Raw genomic sequence first — 22,839 nt, 5'->3', positions numbered from 1 at the left:
TCACATTTCATGTGGAGGATAATGTAGTTATACAGCAGAGAGGCTTTTGAACACATTTCAGATTAACTCATTGGGTCACAGGTAAAGCCCAACACTGTCCTCACAGCTGCTCAGGAATGTGGGGGGGGGGGGGGGGGGGGGGGGGGGGATGCATTCAGATCCATGACTTCAGTGTGTGTGTGTATATATAACCCGCCTTCAACGCTGGACTATTTGGTCATTTCTTTATTCTAAAAAAAATCATTTGTCAAACACAAGCGGTTCAGTTTCCACAATGTAAACAACTTCTCACATACAGTACACACAGGCCGTTTTTTGGAGGAAGGAAACAGTTAAGAAAACAAGTCCACGCTAAAGACAAAAGACAAGCCACTTTAAAGCCCAACGTAGTGATGGACCCCTTCGACTCCTGCCCAGCGAACGCTGAACAGTTTAATATACATGACCTGTGGCCCCGGAGCCGCTTGCAAAGGCAGCGAGACGCAGACGAAGGATGCAGACGGAGACTTACTGGTGACCGCAGCCGCTCATCACACAGTCTTTACTTCATGAGGCCGTCCGATGTCCTCAGTCAATTAGGAACTAGAGCAGGACAGAGGCCGACAAACGCACTGCGACAGGACCGAGACGCACACTTTTCTTTAAGATGCACTCCAACCTGTGACACGGGACTTTAAACTAGTTTTAGAGCTGGCAACATCAAACAACCGGCTCCACTGAATCCTCTCTCTCATGTCTGTACTACCAACGTCGATACACATTCGATACGCATTAAAACAATATCCAACATGTTCATTAGTGGGCTGCTGATCGGTGGATTAGCCCCATTTGGAGAAAGCCATGCTAACTGGTTTCCTTTCTTTGTGCTAAGCTAACCGGCTGCTGGTAAAGGTTCCTTCACATTTACCTGACAGACACGAGTGTGGTACGAATATTCTTGTCTCACTCTCGGAAAGAAAGCAAATAGGTGTTTACCAAAAGGCCCAATTATTCCATGAAACACCTTTTTGTTTTTACCTTTTCCCCTGCGTCCACCACGTAGGAAGCAAGCCCACACAGTAACATGTCAAACACTCATCTTTGATGCTCAGCAGCTAATTGGAGACGTGGGAATTCTGTGGAACGATGAGCTTTTAAAGCAATAGCAGACTTTGGCTGAACATTTTATTTAAGGTTATCTGCAAGGTGAGGCGTCCCCTTCCCTTGTAAACCCGCTTAAAAAAACAAACAAAAAAAACATCTGTCCTCGACACATATTTTCCACAGAGGCCAAAGGTGGACTTCTGAAAACGTTCCTCAACAGTAATGAACAGTTGGCGCCAGTGAGGAACAAGCGGTGTATTAACCGGCTCTGACTCCTTAGTGCTAAGTCAATAATCATCATAATAAAGTATGCACTATCTAAACTACTTACAATAACTAACTACCTGCCTAAGGCTCACTTTAAAAGTCTAGTCAAAGAAAAAGGGAAAACATCACTCCAGTTAATACTAGTAACACATGGCTATGAGAGAAGAGGGAGACATGATCTCTTGCTCTTCGGTTTTTCCCATTTCTGAGCAAACGGCTTTGACTATTAAAAGCAAGTTAATCAGTAAACTCGGCACCGGCATTTTGGTCCGTTTGCAAAAGTACCTTTTTCACTCCTAAGAGGGTTCAAGTTTTAAAGCAAAGCTCAAAAGGAAAAGGGCAGTTTCTTGAGTGACGCCCTTCCGCATGACTTCCTGGCTCACGTGAGGGAAAGTCTTCTTCTTTCATTATTTCATTTCCCTGAAGGTTGTTTGAGTCACTTGATACCTGCCCAGTGCAACCTACAGTAAAGAGAAGATATGTAGTGTGTGTGTGTGTGTTCAACCACACTCCTCCAATCCAGATGTTCAGCAGTTGCCATGGAAACGAGCAGGTGGGTTTTGCTCTCTGCGGTCATGGTTTTCTTCAACAGCTTGACAATCCAATGTCTCTTTTTGTGTTGTTCAGAAGTGTGCAGGTAGTGTTTGTTTTGAGTTCCTAGCTTGTTGAGAGAGAGAGAGAGAGAGAGAGAGTGTGTGCGTGTGTGTGTGTGTGCACTAGAGAACGACGGTCTGGAGGTAGGTGTTTGTTAGTACAGTAAAGGGGCTTTAGGCCACTGCCTTTCTAAGTAGACCTGCGGGGGGGGCAAGGTCCTTACACTCTTCCTGCATTTTAGGAGTTGTGATGTCACCTTGGGGACCTGAGCGTGTTTGATGATAGAGTGGTCATGTGACGTGTAATGGTCCCACGAACAAAGACGAGCAGTGATGGAGTTACAGGGTGAAGGAACTTTCTCTGGAGAGAAGAGAAAGCATTGTGTTTGTTTTCATGCTAATTTGTGTGTGTTTCTATTCCTATAGTTATGTGTGTGTGTGTGTGTGTGTGTTTTTGTGTGTATGTGTGTGTTAACACATCAATGAGAGTTGGGCTGCTCCACTTTGAGCCCGACCAGCGAAGGGGGCATCTGCCCCGCAGCAGAGGAGGAGCTGGGAGGAGAAGCCCTGAGGCTGGAGCTCCCGGTAGAGGTGGAGGAGGTGGTCACAGCGGGCCGGATGAGCGGAGGCGGGGGGTGGTTGTGGGGCGCTCGGTTCTGGAGTGGACGCGTCTGCAGAGGAGGGGGCTGCCGGAGGAGGCTAGGAGGAGCCGAGGGAGGTGCAGGGCGCAGCAGTGGAGGAGGCTGGGAGAGGGAGGAAGTGGTCTGAGCGGAGGAGGGAGGAGAGGAGCCGCCGGTGATGTCTGTGGTAGAGTCCTCCATTTTGACCTGAGGGGAGGGAGGAGGCAGACAGATCAGGAGGAGGGGGAGGAGTAAGGCAAACGGTGTAGACAACATATGATGAAGTAAGATAAGGAGAAAGACAGTTGGAGAACAGTTGTGAGAAAACAAAGACGACAGAGGAGGTGGAGGAGTTAAAGTAAATAGAGACAGATGGCATGTTTGCTATATGATGAAGAGGAGACATTCATCTTATGACAGGAGATAACTTAATATTACAACCACCTGCTTCTGTGTGTATGTGTGTGTATATATATTATACAGTGGTATGAAAAAGTTTGGGCACCCCTGATCATTTTCAAGATTTTCCTTTATGTATCATTGGTTTTTCGGAACAGCAATTTCAATTAAATATATCATATAGCAGACAAACCCAGTGATATTTAAGAAGTGAAATTAAGTTTATAGGATTTACAGAAAGTGTGCAATAATTACTTAAACAAAAGTAGGCAGGTGCATAAATTTGGGCACCCTTGTTTTATTGATTTGAATACCTTTAGCACTAATTATTGGAACACCAAATTTGTTTGGTAAGCTCATTGACCCTTGACCTACATACACAGGTGAAGCCAATCATGAGAGGGTATTTAAGGTGGCCAGTTGCAAGTTGTTCTCCTCTTTGCATCTTCTCTGAAGACTGGCAACATGGGAGCCTCAAAACAACTGTCAAATGACCTGAAAACAAAGATTGTTCAACATCATGGTTTAGGGGAAGGATACAAAAAGCTAGCTCAGCGATTTCAGCTGTCAGTTTCCACTGTGAGGAACATAGTGAGGAAATGGAAGACCACAGGCACAGTTCTAGTTAAGGCCCGTAGTGGCAGGCCAAGAACAATCTCAGATAAGCAGAGGCGAAGGATGGTGAGAACAGTCCAACTCAACCCACAGACCAGCTCCAAAGACCTACAACATGATCTTGCTGCAGATGGTGTCACTGCATCGTTCAACTATTCAGCGCACTTTGCACAAGGAGATGCTGTATGGGAGAGGAATGTGCGCCCATGCCACAAAAAGAGTCGCTTGAGGTATGCTAAAGCACATTTGGACAAGCCAGCTTCATTTTGGAATAAGGTGCTGTGGACTGATGAAACTAAAATTGAGTTATTTGGACATAACAAGGGGCGGTATGCATGGCCGAAGAAGAACATAGCATTCCAAGACAAACACTTGCTACCCACAGTTACATGTGGTGGTGGTTCCATCATGCTGTGGGGCTGTGTGGCCAGTGCAGGTACTGGCAATCTTGTTCAAGTTGAAGGTCGCATGGATTCCAGTCAGTATCAGCAGATTCTTGTGAACAATGTTCAAGAATCAGTGGCAAAGTTGAAGTTGCGCCGGGGCTGGATACTTCAACAAGACATCGACCCTAAACACCGCTCAAATTCTACCAAAGCATTAATGCAGAGGAACAAGTACAACGTTCTGGAATGGCCATCTCAGTCCCCAGACCTGAATATCATTGAAAATCTGTGGTCTGTTTTAAAGCGGGCTGTCCATGCTCGGAAACCATCAAACCGGACTGAACTGGAGATGTTTTGTAAAGAAGAATGGTCAAAAATACCTTCAACCAGAATCCAGACCCTCATTGGAAGCTATAGGAAGCGTTTAGAGGCTGTTATTTCTGCAAAAGGAGGATCTACTAAATATTGATGTAATTTTTCTGTTGGGGTGCCCAAATTTATGCACCTGCCTACTTTTGTTTAAGTAATTATTGCACACTTTCTGTAAATCCTATAAACTTAATTTCACTTCTTAAATATCACTGTGTTTGTCTGCTATATGATCTATTTAATTGAAATTGCTGTTCCGAACAACCAATGATACATAAAGGAAAATCTTGAAAATGATCAGGGGTACCTAAACTTTTTCATACCACTGTATATATATTTTGTGTGACTAAGCATGCAGTTAATGGTCCTGTTAATGATCTACTTTTTCTCCTCTTTCTTCCTCAGGGCCTCAAGGACACTTTATCAAATCTGGAACTAAAACCAGCCATTTCATGTAGTTCCTGCATTCATTACGCCTCAACAGAGTTGAGTTGCACAACTCTTTCAGAATACCTGGCGATAGTTTTTACTCTTTATGGACTTTTATAAAGATGCAATCATGGTTTACAGGAAAAATATGAATGACTAAAATGAGATTAAATGGAATAGTGCAGCATTTTAAAAGGATTTGATGAGAAGGTCAATATCTTATGGCATGCTGTTAAATGTTGATCAACTTGTTAACAAACTTTTTTTGCTCAAACCGTTCGCAAGATTAAAACCTATGAATAACTTCAGGTGTCCTTTATATCGTGTGCGTCTGCTGTCCCGGCTCACCTCGTCCTCCTCAGCTGCTCCATCTGCCACGTCCTCGCCGCTCCTCCTGGCGTCTCTCTGGTCTCGGCTGGTGGCCACCTGCTCGGCCGCCCACTCCCTCAGCACCTCGTCCAGGTTGAACCTGCGCCGGTAGCTCACGAAGAACGAGCTCACCTGAACAGACGGGCAGAGACGGAGAGTTGGAGACGAAATGGGAGGACAGAAATGTTGTACTGCGTTCAAGGACACAGAGATTAGAGGTCAGCAGACAAAAATAAAGGCGGGATAATGAAGATTATATTGGAGGGGAGATAAAAAGCTGATAGGCGAGCTCACAGAGAATAAACTGCTGGGTGGATTGAGGGTTAGAATGAGGTCACAAAAAGAGATGAAAGAGGAGGCTCACCTGAGCTGGCGTCTTGGTCCCGATCACCTCAGCGATGGCTGCAAAGTCTTTACCATAGCGACGGATAGCTGGAGAAGAGACAGTAAAAAAACGTTTACTGTGTCTATGCATCACTCACGACCAATTCATTGCCATCAAAAGGCAACAAAAACAGTCTGCTGTCTGTCGTGTGAGTGTGAGTGTGAGTGAGTGAGAAAGGAGAGACAGGAAGAGAGAATGAAATGAACGGGCTTGATGATGCATGCGTTTTCTGTTAACCTTCATCAGAGGTGGGCTAGCTGCGTGCACCTGCTCTTTTGCAGGCCTGCCCTGATCCACTCTTATATCATAGACACACATTCATGTATTTCAGCCTCTGCTTTGCATTACACAGCTGCAGCTGATGGGGAGTTAAACGCGTTGCTCAAAAGGCACACACCAACAGCAGCCGCTTGGTTACTACGCTTTACAAAATGCATCATTCACAACTTAACACCCATTTATGCAGAGCTGTGTCCGTAACGAGATCAATAAATAACCTCATCAGCCATGAATCCTCCTAATGAATAACTCATTGAAATGTCCTCGATAAAGACAACGGCCTCTTTAACTGATGAAGTACCGTCAACACTGTTTTTGAACAGTAGCTGCTTTACTTCTCCCGTAACTTTTAATTCCTTAAATCACAGCTGGAATCTGAATCCCATTACTGTTGCGTCAAACTATAAAAGGCCAGTACGATAGAAAGTCATCCTTTTTGCTAAATGGAAACAAACACATCACAGCTGTCAGATGGTCAAATTAATTTAAAAAAAGAAAGTAAATGAAATATTTCCGACACAAAACCGTCCTTTTTATCTGACAGTTTTTTCTGTCTGTCTATTGCAGACCAATTTATGCAGCATTGTGGAATATTTTGAGTCCACTCCATGAGGAATAATATAATTAATACAATACAACAAATGGTGATTACACTATACAGTGAATCGTGATGATGGACACAAGCTCCACTACAGTAATTAAACGCAACTTTTTTTTCAGGTGATATATCTCATGTGGTGCTGTGCTTCCACAGTATCGGTACTGTGGAAGCACAGCACCACATGCAAATACTGTGTGTGGAAGATATGAATATGAATATGTTAGGAAGAGAAGCGCTGGCACTGGTGACTCTGGAAGAGGGGAGGAAGATGTTGCTGCAGCCTTTACTCACCCTGCACAGCCAGGAGCTGCTCCTCTGTGGTCCAACGAGAGTTCATCTTAGGGACAGGCTGAGGGAGAGAGGGAGAGATTAGAGTGTGAGGAGGGAGGTGGAAAGAAAGAAGAAAACGGGACAAGAGAGAGGGGTGAAAATGACAGCGAGAGAGAAAAGGGCAGATTAAAACTAATCTCAGTCCCACAAGGGGTGAAATTAATATCTCGGGGGAGTTTGGGAAGGGCAGAGTGAATACATGCAAGAGGAGAGAGCGAGAGATCAGAGATGAAGAAGTGTGAGTACGCTTAGGAAACAACTCAAAGAGATGAAGGATGCAAAGTAAGGGACATTGGAAAAGAAAGGTGGAAAAAAGTAAGCTAAACAAAATTACCTCAGCAGGTTTAAAAGTGTCAACACCTTCATTTAAGCTCTGCTTTAAACTACTGTTGTTCTGTTTAATAGACTGGACCTGAGAGGAAGAGTGTAGAGAAGAGAGAGAGGGGACAGCGCAGGGTGTTTATTGGTTATTCGCACATTCACAAAGAAGCTTCTGTTACTTAAACATGCAGTTGCAGTGTAAAATTATGAACAGTTATGTTATGGAAGCTGCTTGTAAAATGTTTGGAAAAAGCCTGAATTAAATTATATTCATCACATAAAAAGGTGACAATTTATTAATATATTGAATATATATATATATATATAACGCTTTGGAGGAGGTGTTAAATTGTCACCTTTACTGGCAGATACATAGTTATAAACACAGTAAATCCCGTTGGTGGTCCTTGAAACGACCTCTAGAAGGTCGTGGTTGCGTGCGTGAGTGTGTGCGTGCATGTGCATTTTGTGTCCGTCTGTGGCTAATTTTGCATATTATTGGACCCACCCTCCTCATTACCGGTTGGCAAGGGATCAAACACTGCTTGATTATAACTGGTTTCTCTCTTGACCAGCCTCTTGTAAGACAACTGGTCGTATGTGTGGCACTATCGCTGAGTAAGTGACAGACTGTACATACCTGTCTCTTGAGTGACACCAACTGCGTGTCCAGGTTTCGTAAAGTGTGCACCCCGGCATCTTGGGAGGCCGACACAGTAACGATGTCTCCCTGCTGCAGGTACATGCCTTTGGGTGGCCTGCGGCGAGCTCTGAGCGGGTGATGGCGGTACTGAGCCCCGAGATTTTCCTTCTTCACGGGCCCGGTGCGACTGGGGGTCGCCTTGTCAGTGTTGGCGTTGTTGGGGTTTTGTTTCACTGCCTGTGCTCGCAGAGAATAAACACAAATATTAGAAATAAAGCCGCAAGAAGAAACCATTCAAAGAGGCAGCATTCCATGTATGTTTAATAAATGATGTTGGTATTGAAGAAGGTTGATTTCCTCAGACAAGTGATGACCAATAACCCACACTTTACATATGCCTGCACGCACACAACAACTATTAGGTTTTATATTTCTCACCTCTTTCTTGGTGTCAATCTCAAAGTCACTGTCACTGCCAGGGTCTGCTTCCTCAATTTCATCATTACTAGAGGAAAAAGTAAAAAAATTAAATTAACTAACCACCCCCCATGGTAATCGTCTAATTTTCATTTAAAATCTCGAGAATGTCAACTGAAAATGACAAGCGGTAACATCAAAGTATCTCATTCGTATTCATGAGACTCTCGTTTTCCAGGACGACTTGCTTAGGAGTGTCATTTAACAATGAAGCTTTGTAAATGTCACTTCTCAGAGGCGTAGTTGCTGAGAACTTATGTTTCCTTCCTGCTCAGTCCTTCCTCCAACATGCATTCTTCCTCATTCTGTCCCCCCACCAGTCTGTCTCTCTCCCTTCAGGTGATCATTAAAGTTTCATGGCGTCTCATACCTATCTTCTTTCTCCCTCTTGCTGATCAGCCTCCTGGCCTGTCGGTCCATGACAGAAGTCCTGGTCCTGGTCTTCTTCCAGCTGTAGTAGTACTTCACAAGGCTGGAGATCAGCTTGTCAGGAAGCTGCACAACAACAATACAGGAATTTTATAAATTGAGTATTAAATATTAAAAGGGTTTTTGAAAATTGCAGTAAATTCTGTACTAAATACTCAGAGTGTGTGTGTGTGTGCGTGCGTGCGTGCGTGCGCGTGTATCCGCCCGGTCTCTCACCATCTGCTGGATGCGGTGGAAGCTCTTGCCATGGAAGCTGAAGGCCTGCTCAAACAGCACTTTATCTTCCACCGTCCACTCATCTGGGAAGGGGGTGAAGTTCGCCAGGTCAGCAAGGGAGCGCTCCACATCGTGCTTGTGCCATAATAACATGCCCAGAGCCTGAGTGAAAAGAGAAAGATCCTTTATGCATTTTCTTCTGATGTTTAAAAATGGATTGATCCTTTGAGTAAGTTGCCGTCTGCCGTACCTGCTCCATGTTGTAGCCATGTTTCTCTTTAGCCATCAGGATATACTCGTCCACTGGGATAGGACGAGAGAAAAGAAAATAGGTTACGGAGTGAAGAAATATCCGTGAAATATGATGTAGTGCAAGAAAGGAGGAGGAAAAAAATAAAACACAACAATATGGTGGAGGGAGAAGGATAATAATAATAATAATAATAATACATTTATTTATTTATATAGCACCTTTAAAAACAGGGTTTACAAAGTGCTCTACATAGAAGCAAGGTAAAAACATAACATCAATACAAGTAAACATTTCAGAAAATACATGAGGCAAAGGAGACAATGCCATATAGGCAATGAACACAATAGAGGAATAGAAAATTACAAATACAAAATAAAGCAGAACAGACAAACTAAAATAGGGGAACCAAAGAACTGCATAAAAGGACGACATCTTGGAGTGTACCAGTCCGGTTTTGGGGAGTGGAGTCAGCAGGAAGATAGGAAAGAGAAGAAAAAGGATAGGAAAAAAGGATAGGGAAAAAGGATAGGGAAAAAATAGAAAGGATAGGAAAAAAAAGGATAGGAAAGAGAAGAACCAGAAACAAGAGAGAGAGAAAGATGAGGACCAGGACTTATAAAGAAATGAGGGCGTTTGGTGTGTGGAGCTTACACATTGCATCAGAAAGTAGACTGTTGGGACACCAGACCAACATGCTCCTCTGGTCCTTCTCATTGTAGCGGGTTGGACTGTCTGGTAACCAAAAACAAACAAGGACATTTTGTAATTGCTGTACCACAAAGTAAACACATTAGGCATTTAAATTAATATATTATGTGAGGTTATTGTAATCCACCCCCCATCGCTTAAGATCTTTCAGCTCCTAATATCTCTCTCTCTGCCCGATTGTCATCTCATCAAACTGAGCTGCTACTTTCTTCCTCCCTCTCATTAGCATGATGTCTCCCGTCTAGGCTCCATCTTTGGCTTCCTCTTTGAGGAGAAGAGGAAGCCGGTGGCTTGACAGCCGCTTTGGGAAATCAACACCTGCGTTTGGCCAAAATGCAGACGTTAAACGAGAAGCCCGTTCGCCTGCTTCTTCCCTCATCTGGTGCAATCTGTTGGTTGTGAGACAACTTCCTCTGGCGATTGTTTCCTCAGAGTTCAGCCACTTTACAGCGACATGAAGGTATCAGCGCGTTTCAATGAGCCCCCTTTAAGAATCTTTATACCCGTTCATTCCTCATGAAACAGTATTCAAACTAAACTAAATCGCTAGAGACCGTTATGAAACAATTATTTGACGTGAGCGTTTACTAAAGCAGATACGATGAATAAAATAAAAGGCTTGAATATTGCAGAGCTAATCCTTTTATTTATTCTACAAAACCACCCATCTGAAAAAGAAGCGTTTTGCTGCATGATGTCATTCGTAATACTAATTATTTAAGGGATTAATTTAAGGCCTTTCAAGATACCACAGATTACTTGAGCTTTTATGTAAACCCTGACAATCCAAGACGTGTGTATTAAACGTCACTATTTTTGGATTTCCCATTACTGAGCGAGGACAACCTTGGAACCTCTGCCACACATCCACATGTCTAATTTGTTCCCCTCCATTTCCTGGAGAGAAGGGGAAACCATGACTGGTCATTTGCATTCCCTGCCTTCTTCCTCCATTGCAATGTCCTCCTCACCTCTATGTCTCCTTCTCAGCCCCGATTTCGTCCCTACTTCCCTCTATTAACCTTCAGATTCTCATCTCTGTCATCTTTCTCGCGCGCTTTCCTCTCTCAGCTTACCTGGTTTGAACTCTGGTATCTGAGCCTGGTAGTCTCCTCCCACTCTGATCATACTGTCTGTAGGAAAAGAGACAAAAGACTAATGTGAGTTTCTATTTCCCAGAAGGATGGGGGATGAGTATTCCCGTAGATTTCCCAAGAAGTTAAATAGCTCGACAGACTGGATGACAGAAGACAGAAGGATCATCTATACCATGGAAAAGTGACTAACTGACAGTAATAATCATATTCTATGCTCTACTCTCTAACAGGTGTCACTATTAGTTTATCTCTGCAATAGCAATACCCGTTAGAGGGCAGAGCATGTACTCTTAGAACTGGAGTTACATCCAGGTAACTTCCTCTTCTTTGAAAATAATATATAGATTGACCATCTGACCCTGGTGAGGATGCCCAGGTCTCAGTTTTAGGCCCTGATCCCAATCTCAGACCTTTATGCATCTGCAGATACACATCTAACACTAAATATCTGATGCGGTTAAATAACAGCTGCAGCCTGTCAAAGGGAGTTTGTTCCTCACACATTAGAAATTGATTGTGAATGATTTGGCTGTTTTGTCTCTGATTGACGACCATTTAGGACATGATCAATCAACGACTTATCCTGGGCATATCCACACAATTGGCTTTCTGAACAGTTTGGTTGGACTCCAGTTTGAAATCACAGCATCTAGTCCGTCTCTTTCTACAAGAGAACAATACAAAGTCAACAGAAACCTTATATATATATATATATATATATATATATATATATATATATATATATATTGCCAAAATACCTTTTGGCATGCTCTCTTTAATGCAGTTAACATTTTCAGCCTGTTGTCATCACTAAGTGACAATTATACAGACGAGACACAGATTGGGGGGGAAGAGAGAGAGAAGTATGACAGCGGATGGCAGACATTAAGTAATTAGTGATGTGGTAAAGACGGTAGAAGGCGAAGAGTGAAGAGACCAAGAGAGGCAGACTAGGAGGAAGAAGAGACAGATTACGATTTCCTCGGGGAGAGAGGACAGGAAGGGAGGAGACGAGGATGATAGAAACTGGAGTAGGTGGTAATAAATGGGTGGAGAAGGGACAGGGATGAGTAAGGAAGACTGGATGGAAGGAAAGAAGGGGCATGAAAGGACGCAAGAAATGAGGGGGAAATAAATTTAAAAAAGATGGAGGCCGGGACGAAAGTGGGGGTTGCAATAATGTTAGGGCGGTGGCTTTTTGGACGGTCGCTAAACATTCCAGTTGAACTGTCCGATCCAATAAGATATCTTTAGTCAATGTGCTTTGTGAGATAACCGTTAAGAAAACGAAGAAATCAACAGCAAGCCAGTGGCGCAGGAAGAGAATGGAAGAAGGAAAGATGCATGTGGGCAGAGGATAACAGGGAGGGATAAATGTGGGAAGGGGGTGGAGGACAGAGGGGAGCAGTGTGCAGGGACTTAAGAAGCACTGCAGCAATGCAATGAATGCAACCGGGACAGCTGGCAAGATGCATCTGTACAATGGCAATGTGTGTCTACTGTACTCTTCACTCATGCAAACCCAGACATTAAGTAGCTCAATCGCCCACTAACCCATTGAATTCAGATAAGGTCAGTAGATTATACTTCAGTGTGTGTGTGTGTCTCTACCATGAGCATGCTCTTCGTCGCTGCTCTCCTCTTCAGAGTGTGGTAGGCTGTTGCCGTTGGTTACGGTCTTGGCTCTGCTCCTGGACAGGACCCCGGACCCCGAGCGCTCCATCACGGAGGGCATGGCTGCAACAAAAGCACAGACACTACATGTAAAATGTCCCCCTGTACCAAAATACAGTTTCTGTCTTGAGTATGATTCAGTCCCTTGTAAAACTATCACTTCAGTCTCTTTTCATTAGCGAGTTGGTAGCAGTTTGTTTTCACTTGAAACCCCATAAAAACCTAATTCCCTCTTGTAAAGTAGAGCGGAACCGTATGCTGCTACCTTGGAAGCAATCCCATTATTTTCCCCTTGAGCTGGGTTTATTTTCCAAACACTGGTTTACTGTATGAAACCCTTATTCACACTCAACAACTCTCGGTTATCTCTCCCCGGCCCTCATAAATCACTCAATAGCCAGAACTTGGTTGCCTGGGAACCAGACGAATCTGAGCGCTTAAGTTTGATTTGCTCTGGCGGATGCCAGAGACACACCGAGACACATTAAGAACCCGTTGATAACGGCCTCTGGAGATCTAATTGGTCTGGTGACATCGAGCTCAGAGCTTCTCGTTAAACACGTCTTTTAAGACTTCGGATCTTCTCCCACCTAATATTGACCTCAAGAGCGCCTCAACACACAATCCACAGGCACGTCTTCTTTTTGTTCATCACAGGGCCCAAACTGATAAGCTCCAGTCTGTCTTTATTACTCCAGTTGATTAAGAACATGCTAAGAACCAGTGCTCTCTTTTTCCAGATTAAATCTGTATATTTCGCTTTGTGGAACCTCTATGTATACGGTAACAGGATGTCAGGGTTTAGGGTGGCTGGAAGCCCGCCGTAACCAAGTGAATGTAAACGCAGATTGACAAAGACTTTTTATTTAATCTTTGTGAATAGGTCGCTTATTGCCGATTCACAAAAATCCAATCCACTCAACAAAGTCGGTAAAATGGCTGCAAGTCAGTATCTGTGGTATCAGGTGCATCACTGTAATCAATTTATCATTAAAGACGTTTTTCAAGCAAAAAGGTTGATTAATTCATAGATTAAACGTCTTAACTTCTGAAAGGATTTGCTGCTGTTTTTTGCCCGACATTTATAAACCAAATGATCAAACGATTGATTGACAACACAATCAGCAGATTAGATATGATACGAGCATAGGAAACACTATTCTGACATTCAATCAGAGTATTGCTTTTAGCAGCAGTAGAACATTGTTCAGATGAGCAAAGGAACCTAAATTAAACATTACTGAAGAGTTGTAGTGAAATGATTAGCCAATTATAATAATAGAATAATCATTTGTGTCATTTTTTTAAAGCAAAAGGTGCTAAACAAATCTCTAGTTGCAATATATTTAGATGTTTGACTATTTGTTAAAAACAAACTGTATAAACAAGTTAACCTGGGCTGTATAGACGATGATGGGCAGTTTTCACTATACTTCTGACCATATTCTGTCAATGCATAATCCATTTTTTTAAGATTAAGACGCCACAAAATAATGATGCCCTATTTTTATTTAGGACATCATTTCCCAGTCTGCAAAAATGAAAACCTATGCACGCCACACAAACCATTACAAATACATGTATTGCCTCTTCATCACAACAGCACAGCTGACAAGTGGCAGCATCTGAAAAAGAAACGTGCAGTGGAGGGAGAGCAATCCTGCATGAAGGGGTCATCCATGGTCTCGCGGTGCTACATCATTACGTCTGTGTGTACGTGTGTGTGTGTGTGTGTGTGTGTGTGTGTGTGTCTCGGTCTCTGGGCCAGCGAGTTTCACAGCAGCACAAAAGACTAGACGGTCAGCTCAGGACACGCACAGCAGAAAGTAACCCAACCAAACTCCCTCCTCCTCGTGCGCAAACACACTGTGGTCACGACCCGCAAAACAAAGAGCGCCATAACTCACGGATCACAGCGTAAACTCCTGAACGCTCACGTTCGCTTTCCTTCGCCACTCGCGTCGGCAACGTCATCGCCGGTTGCCCCAACCTGAACTGCGACCAGAACAAAGCCCGGCTCGGGGTTGCACATGGCAGACGGGCGACATTAACTCGAGGGGGGGGTAACTTTTTACAACCGGAGAGATTCATTCGCATATGTCCAAACTCCGGTAGACAATACAAGTGTCTGAGGCTCTCTGGGGGTCTTTGTCTATCGCGGCGCCCGGTGGCCACCCGAGAACACAACAGCTGTCCCCAACTTCCCTGGAAACTCATATCATCCAAACGCAGGCACACATCTCCGTCTATTTACGGGTGTCTCGGTGGATTTAAGTTCGGGAACTCGCTAATGCTATACAATGGTTTGTGTGTGGGGGGATGATGATGATGTGTAGTCCCGTCTCGGTTCACTTTCAGTGTTTCAGGGGGCTGTGGTAGCCACGAACACCGCCACGATAGCCTCGATCTCTGGCAGACCGAGTAACTGTTAAGACCAATAAGAGCCACAAAACGACCACGACCCAACTGCGAACCCGACGAGGCAGCGTGTGTTTGTAGTAGCACGTGTATTTCTTCATTTATGCTCAGTAATTTGTTTACACAACCTTTCAGGAACTTCTCGCTCTGCTCCTAAACTTTCAATATGTGGACATCTGATTATGTATTCTGTGACAAAAAACAACTGCTAAAACATGGTTTATCAAGTTTAAGGGAAAGTCTCTTCAAAAAAAAAAAAAAAAAAAAAAATATATATATATATATATATATATATATATATATATATATATATATATATATATATATTTACATTTTTTTTGTTGAAATTTGTTCTATATCACAAATCTCTAAAATGTGTAGTCTGGTCCTCCTTGATGCATCATTGTTGACTCATAGCCTACTGACAACGTTGACAATAGTGACTAATAATGTGCTCACGGATCACAAGAGTATACATTTAAAGAGGATTTGTATTGTTATTTTAGAAAAGGTAACGTTGCCATTATAATATAAGTATGAGCTTTTTAATCATTATTTTTTATCATATGTAAAATCTAAACCTTGTTTTTTCTATAAACTACAAACATCATTATTAACCCCAAAAACACGAGGTGGATTCGCATGCGGTGGTTTTATTCGAGCAACGTTGGTTTAAAAAAAAATAAAATAATGAATTTAAATAAATCAATATTTCCTTCCACAGCTTTCCCTGAACAGTCATATCTGTGTTGTGGGTCAGACTTTGAAGTCCTTTTGTTTTCCCCACGCTCACGTTGCTGTTACTTCCACTGACGCCGGAACCAAGTACGAAAAAAAAAAACTCGCTTTCTGGGTGATTATAAGCCGAGCCGGCCTCTTTCTGGACGTTTGGCCGCAAACAGGAGCAGTTGGAGCGGTCACAAGTGATTCCCGGAGGCTGCACGCCGCAAATCAGGCGACATTTTCCTCCTCAAAGTGCAAAGCTGAAGTCCCACCTAGTTGGTCGTTGGGATGCTAACGTTAGCCCGTTAGCTTGCGGCTAAGTACCCTCGCGTTACATTAGTAACGGCACTAGTTGGAAGTCGAGATAACAGTCTCACTGTACCTGTGCGTCGCTTCTCTCCGCTTTGCCGCACTCAAAACTTCTCTGCGCCCTCCGTCCGCGGGTTGTAATCCTCTTCGAAGCCGCGAGGAGACAGTTACCGCATCTGAAACAGCCTAATTCTCGCCTAATTGATGCGCTCAGTCAGTACAATGAAGTGAACAGCGTGGATAGATGGAAGCAGCCGTGGATGTGTGTGTGTGCGTGTGTGTGTGTGCTGGGGAGACAGACAACACCCGGGGAAAAGTGAGGTGGACATCCGCCCCGATACGTTCGCCTCTCCCAACCAGCCGTTTGGATTGACAAAAAGTAGTCCCATAAAACTATTTAGTGTAGCCGACTCTTAATTTTTAGATTTGCCACTAAACATTTAATTTGACACGCTGGCGTGTTTAATTCAGTAGCATGTTGTACTTAAAGGCTTCAGGGGGAAAACAGCTTTTAAAACTGCCTACCTGCTAATTCCCATTTTTGATTATTATCCAATGTTAATCTCGTTTGAATAGAAGGAGAAAGACGGCGCGGTTGTGTGTCATAAAAACAATAGCTGCAATAGACTCTTAATCTGACATCTATCAAAATCCCATAAATTAGGGACTACTTGCCAGTGTGTCGGCGGAGGGATTCGTCAGCTGTGCATCTCTGTACTGAGGCAGGCTGTCCAGACTTGCACTGGTGTATGCGTGTTGGAGAAAAGGGCAGGAGAGAGTGGGGTACAATTGAACCTATTAGTGTGTAGTTGCGTGCACGTGTGTGAGAGAGCAAAGGTGCCTTGAAGAGCGTGCATGACTTTGTGCATGAGCGGACAATGACTCAGATGAATAGCCTCAATGTACTTGGCTTATTTTTTATTTTATTTAAAATGTCGAGCAATTCAAATAGCTCTGCCTTGTGCCACCGTGTGTGTGTGTGTGTGTGTCTGTGTGTGTGTGTGTTTGTGTAAGTGAGTAGAATAGGGATAGGGATTGTTTCAGTGATAGCTGTAGCAGGATTTCTCACACCTGATGCTGGCAATAAACACACAACACATACACACACGTAGAGAGAGCCTGCTGCTACCTTTACAAGTGCCTGCTGCTGACATGTAACAGCCTGTTACATACTCCTCCAGCTTTTTTTTTCTCTCTCTCTCTCTCTCTCTCTCTCTCTCTCTCTCTTTGGCATCACCACCTCCTTGTCTTGTTCACCAACTCTTCCTCTTCCTCATCCTCCCAGTTCTCATTTATTCCCCCTTTTCCCTCCAATCCTGCTTCCTGCTCCTTTATGCACCTCCTACATGTGGCTGCTTCCTCTCCCTGTACTTCTTTATTTAATCTCGCCCTGTTTGCCCTCTCTATCTTCTCCTTCTCGTATACTTTCTCCGTCTACCTCCCCCCTCCCTCTTCCTTCCACCTCCTGAATATCTGCCCTAATTCTCCTCCTCCTCCCCCTCTTTCCACTCTCCTCTCACTCTCTGTGCCCCCTGCCTGCTTTTTTGTTTCTCCTTCTTGCTCTTCCTCTGTCTTTTTCTCCCCCTTCCTCCCTCCTTTCTCCCCATCCATTTCCTTTGCCTCCTCCACTTTCCTCCCCTCCTTAATATCTCCCTCCCTCCTCCCTCCTCTGCTTCCCCTTACTTTCTTTCTCTACTGTGATGACTCCTCTTTCTGCCTGCCTGCCTCCGTCCCCTCATTCCTCCTCTTCATCTCCTTCCTCACCCCTCCTCCTCCTCCTCCTCTTCCTGCTTCCTTTCTCCCTCTCTCGCAGTCTCCCTCTCGTGTCGCTTTCAATTTCAACAGTGTGTGTGCGTACGTGCAAATTCTTCCCCTCCCCCCATTCTCCCCCTCTGGTGATACAGTAGGCTAAAGCAGTTTTGCTTCGCTCACCTCCAGCACCTCCCTTCTCCACTCCTCTCCTCTTCCTCCCTGTACAGTCTCATTTTCACCCCTGCCACCTCCTCCCCTCCTCTCGCCTCCTTCCCTTCCCTCCTCTCCTCTCATTAGTCAGTGTCCATGAAACTCACCATTCCACTCTCTCCTCTCGCTCAGTCCCCCAGTCCCAAACACATCCTCACTAATGAACAACTGCTACCTCTCTCCCCTCCCTCCCTTCACCTCTCAGCTCTCCTTTCATCATCGTCCTCTTCTTCTTTCTGTCCTCCCCTCTCCTCTTCCTCTGTCCTCCTCTCCATTTGTCACTCCGGCTCTCACTTTTCCTTCCCTTCCCTCCTCTCCTCGTTCGGTTTCGATCTCTGAGCTGAGTGTCCCTCCCACTCTCCCTTTAGCTCACTCTTGTTTCCACTTCTTCCCTCACCCCCTGCCCACCTCCCTGCTCCTCTCTCCACCTGTCTCTATCCTCCACCTCGCCTGTCTATCTGTCTGCTCTTCTCACTTTTGGTCTGCCTCACTTCCCCATTTCCCTCCACATGTGCTCACAACTATCCCTCCTTCTTTTACACCTCCCCCCTGACTCCCGTGCCCCCTCCCCCTTCAAATTCTCGGACTTTCTCTGTTATCTCTGGAAGATGCATGATCTAGAATCAGATGTGATAGAATGAACTTTCCCTGCTGTGTTTGTTGAGTGGTTGCTGTCACATAGGACCGTCATGCATGTGTACATGTGCTGCGAGACTCACCTCACGGTGAACGATGCCCTTTTCCATTTCCAACTCATTATTATATGAGTTTTGTGCACCGATTGCTACCGAATCGTCACCCATGATGCCCACCGTGACACACCAGATGACTCAAGCTATTCTGGCGTAAATAGACCAAACTGAAATTGTGCAAAGATGTAAAAAAAATGATGTATCACTGCATCGAAATGTGTGTCTGTACACAGGGCCTGAAAAGATCTTTAAAGGAAAAATGTACCTGTAATTATACTGATTTTATTTCCTGATGCTCCATCTTATTCAGTTGTGGTATGCTGAGGTTTGGAGATATCAGTTGTAGTGTGTTGTGTTGCTATTCCACATGTCTCGTCTGTGGTGTTTTTGCAATTGCCGTACACTGAAGAGAATACAGTGTGAATGTACTTAACAAATTCCATGACAGTTATAGCTGTGATGTTTTTTCTCATATGTCCTTCTCATATATCCTTTAGCTTTGAAGGTGGCTCTTAAGGAAAGTTCACGGAGTGTAAACAATAGAATGAAAAGGGCTTATCCTCTTCATGAGGGAAAACTGCATGATAATCCAGCCTTTAAATCACTTGAATTACTCTGTATAGAAGTACTCCATATAGAAGTACACTGCAAGAGACAGATACCAGACATCTGCAGCCCACATGGAGACACTGTGCAACCCTCTCATCTCAGTCGAATAAACTGCTGCCCGGTCTATGGGATGTAATTCTGTGCTGCAGAGCTCGCTGCGTTGAGAGAGGCCTCATCCTCATCCACCATTCTCTTCCCTTTCCACACAGCATCTGTTGATTCCCTCTGTCATCCTCCTCCCCCCTCCTATCACTTGTCTCCCTTTCTCATCTATCTATCTATCTATCTATCTATCTATCTATCTATCTATCTATCTATCTATCTGTCTGTCTGTCTGTCTGTCTGTCTGTCTGTCTGTCTGTCTGTCTGTCTGTCTGTCTGTCTGTCTGTCTGTCTGTCTGTCTGTCTGTCTATCTATCTATCTATCTATCTATCTATCTATCTATCTATCTATCTGTCTGTCTGTCTGTCTGTCTGTCTGTCTGTCTGTCTGTCTGTCTGTCTGTCTGTCTGTCTGTCTGTCTGTCTGTCTGTCTGTCTGTCTGTCTGTCTGTCTGTCTGTCTGTCTGTCTGTCTGTCTGTCTGTCTATCTATCTATCTGTCTTTCTATCTTATCTTTGGTCAACATGAATACCACACAGCATTGCTGAGACGAAGAGAGGGCTCTGAGCATGTGTGTGTGTGTGCGTGTAACAGTATATGAGTGGGTGGAAGGGGGGGGGGGGGGGGGCTTGAATGTCAAACACCAGAGAGAATGTACATAAATACTTACCAAATGAGTTGAGGAGTTGATGTTTGTCAGCACGTCTCATCTGTATGCAAAAACAGACTTCTTACAATGAGCATCAGGCCTCTGTTTAGACTCTGAGCCTCGTCGCGCCCCCTAATGGCAGGAAATAAATAGTTTTCAACAGACAGATTCCCTGAAGACAAAAGACTGTAGGCGGGGTTTAGAGACTGGGCCATCTGCGTGCTGGGCTGTGCGTGTGTGTGTGTGTGTGTGTGTGTGTGTGAGAGAGAGAGAGTGTGTGTACGTGTGTGAGAGGGAGAGAGGGGTGGGGGAGAGGGGGAAAGGGAGAAAGAACCCCCCACACAAGGCCTTTATTTGCATTATGAAAAAGTGGGTGTTGTGAGGGTGGCCATCTCATATACCACCAAACCAAGATACCACAGTCATGGATTGAGAGGAATATTTAACCCTTTTGTTTGGGTCCAACAAACAGCATTGTGTACGCATGTAATAAGAACAACACAATAAATCATTTTCTTTATGTTTTCTTCTGACCTAATTACATTGAAACCCTGCATTTTGTAAAACTAATTCCTTTTGCCCCAAAAAGGAATTTGTGCATTTGCATACAGACATTTGCATACAGACATGACCATACAGCTTTGTAATTACACCCGCAAACTGGTATAAAACTACAATAATACAGAAATTCCAACAGACTTTTGGATAAAAAACAATCCACACATTTAGCACACATTTAATCCCACTGTATTATACCATGTTTTACATCATTGCCTGTTGCAGACTTGTAAAACAAGTCACCTGTTAAAACCAGTTTAAGAAGCAATTTCCGTAAAATCTCGAAGTATCAAACTGGTAAAATAATGTTTCTGAGCTGTTGAAGAAGTGAGAGAACATTCAGATGAAGTGTAAACAGGGTTAAGTGACCTTAGTGGGATCCTTTGTCTCCTTGGGAATCACTCTGTGGTCCTATCATGTTCTCTCAGGGGGCTGATGTGACTTTGTATTCCTCTACATTTTATGCGGTTGCTTTCTAAACAAATGATGCTGGGTAGAGACCAAAGTGTGTTTTACGCTTCAGCCAATTACAGTTTGTTTACAAGAGCTGGCTTCAAGGGTAAAAGTGTACTCAAAATGGAAGCCGAGGCAGCAAAAGGTGAAATGTATAAAGGTCAATATCTCCTCAAACTGGGCCTACTTGTCTTTTACCTTAATTGTAGGTTTGGAAGAAGTAGGGCTGCTGCAACATTTCCCACTCCACGTTACCACCTGGTGGTCAATGGGATGAACTGCTTCTCGGATAGTTAAGATTACTAGTTTATTCTGCCTCTGGGTTTATTTAATTAATTGATTAATTACATTTTCTTTTGATATCAATGATGCAGACCCTCCGACCCACATACTTTTTAATAATTAGAAATCCAGTGACTTTTCTTTTTCTTATTTCTATTCCTACATTTTGTAAACGTTTTTCTGTACCATGATAAGATAGATAAGTTATACTTTATTGTCCCGCAGGAAAGTTTGTTTTGTCTCCAAGATCAATTTGGAGTAACATCTAGAAGCTGTCGAAGATTTTTCTGTAAGTTTCCCAAAAAATATATTATGCTGATTGATGAATTGCTCTATTATTCGTGCATTTATAATTGTTTACAAACTATTAGTATTCCCATTTAAAAAAAACTTACAATTTGAACAGAAAAGAAGTCCTGAGCACATGTTTGTTTTGTGTCCTACCGCCCTAAATACAATCTATACAAATGGTTGCTTAACAAAGCCTTACAGAAAGCCTTGACAGAACTACCCAACTATCATACTTTGTAACACAATATATTACTTTTACTTATGATGGCTTGGGCCACTTTGTCTGAAAATAGACATATTAAGGCGTTAAAGAAAACAAAATAAATAATTACTTACAGGCGTGAACATAATAGATCTATACAAACAATAGAGTACATTCAAATTGTACTGTCAATGCAAAATTAATAGAGAGAATACATTTTAGGTAATATTATATAGATTATATAATGCATATTTTACTGATAGCAGGGTGTCATGGGTTCCGATATAAGTATTGTAATTTTGTTATATAATATGTCAAACTTTAACTCAACTCCCTGCATTTCTGTTTTTTATTATAATTAGTTATGTCATAGAATTGAAATTACATTTATTGGCAAAGTTTAATTATATGTCAACGACGTGTGACGTGATTCTTGAGGAGTCCACCCGTCTGTCGTCACTTTCTAAACAAGGAAACCATATTCGCGCTAAATAGGTGCTGCTTTCAAGCACTATCGGAAATTTGACAAACACCTATTATTCTGACTAATACCGGGGTAGCGTGGCCGAGCGGTCTAAGGCGCTGGATTAAGGCTCCAGTCTCCTCGGAGGCGTGGGTTCGAATCCCACCGCTGCCATCATTTTTCTGTGGTTTCTACAACATTATCATGATATCATTACTGTACTTAGTTTGGGTTTAATCTCTGTACTGATTCGTGAATAATCAGCAATACAACTACTTCCTGTTACATTCAGTACTAGCTTACATTTCATAGTTTGAAATCTACTTATTTAATGGAACATATTTTCTGTTTTCAGCACTATATTGGTTTAATACAATTGCAACGATAAGAAATGTGGCACGCAGTTTATTGAATTGTCTAATTGAACTATAAAAAAATCTATGGTTTCATCCACGTTGATGAATACTCGTGTTGTTGAAGTACATTTGTTGAGTCAAGTACTGTACTAACCGAAAGTGCAATTTAGAGGTACTTGTCCTTCAATTTTTTCATTTTCTGCTGCTTTGAACTTGCACTTTACCTT

General features: G+C 43.3%; 1 protein-coding gene and 1 non-coding gene across 5 annotated transcripts; one reads left to right on the top strand and one right to left on the bottom strand.

The window, feature by feature from the left end:
* Nucleotides 1-212: 212 nt before the first annotated feature.
* On the bottom strand, nt 213-16,352 carry rcor2 (REST corepressor 2). 4 transcript variants are annotated; one of them, XM_034556711.1, is made up of 14 exons: nt 16,067-16,352; nt 12,481-12,606; nt 10,849-10,905; nt 9,716-9,796; nt 9,062-9,114; nt 8,812-8,973; nt 8,537-8,661; nt 8,128-8,194; nt 7,687-7,926; nt 7,060-7,137; nt 6,687-6,744; nt 5,495-5,562; nt 5,110-5,262; nt 213-2,770 (listed from the first exon to the last, which is right to left on the bottom strand). In XM_034556711.1, exons 2-14 carry the CDS (start codon nt 12,602-12,604, stop codon nt 2,423-2,425), a joined length of 1,614 nt encoding a protein of 537 aa, XP_034412602.1. In that variant the 5' UTR covers nt 12,605-12,606; nt 16,067-16,352; the 3' UTR covers nt 213-2,422. The 4 variants fall into 4 exon arrangements, with proteins under 4 accessions (XP_034412602.1, XP_034412600.1, XP_034412601.1 ...); XM_034556709.1 differs by lacking the exon at nt 16,067-16,352 and adding an exon at nt 14,451-14,905; XM_034556710.1 differs by lacking the exons at nt 7,060-7,137; nt 16,067-16,352 and adding an exon at nt 14,451-14,905.
* Nucleotides 16,353-22,348: 5,996 nt separating this feature from the next.
* On the top strand, nt 22,349-22,430 carry trnal-aag. Its single transcript has one exon. It is a non-coding gene; the product is annotated as a tRNA-Leu (tRNA).
* The last annotated feature ends 409 nt before the right edge of the window (nt 22,431-22,839 follow it).

Source organism: Cyclopterus lumpus, chromosome 18, assembly GCF_009769545.1.
Source record: "Cyclopterus lumpus isolate fCycLum1 chromosome 18, fCycLum1.pri, whole genome shotgun sequence".
In the NCBI taxonomy this organism is placed as follows: Eukaryota; Metazoa; Chordata; class Actinopteri; order Perciformes; family Cyclopteridae; genus Cyclopterus; species Cyclopterus lumpus.
This window is presented reverse-complemented; position numbering and strand designations above follow the sequence as displayed.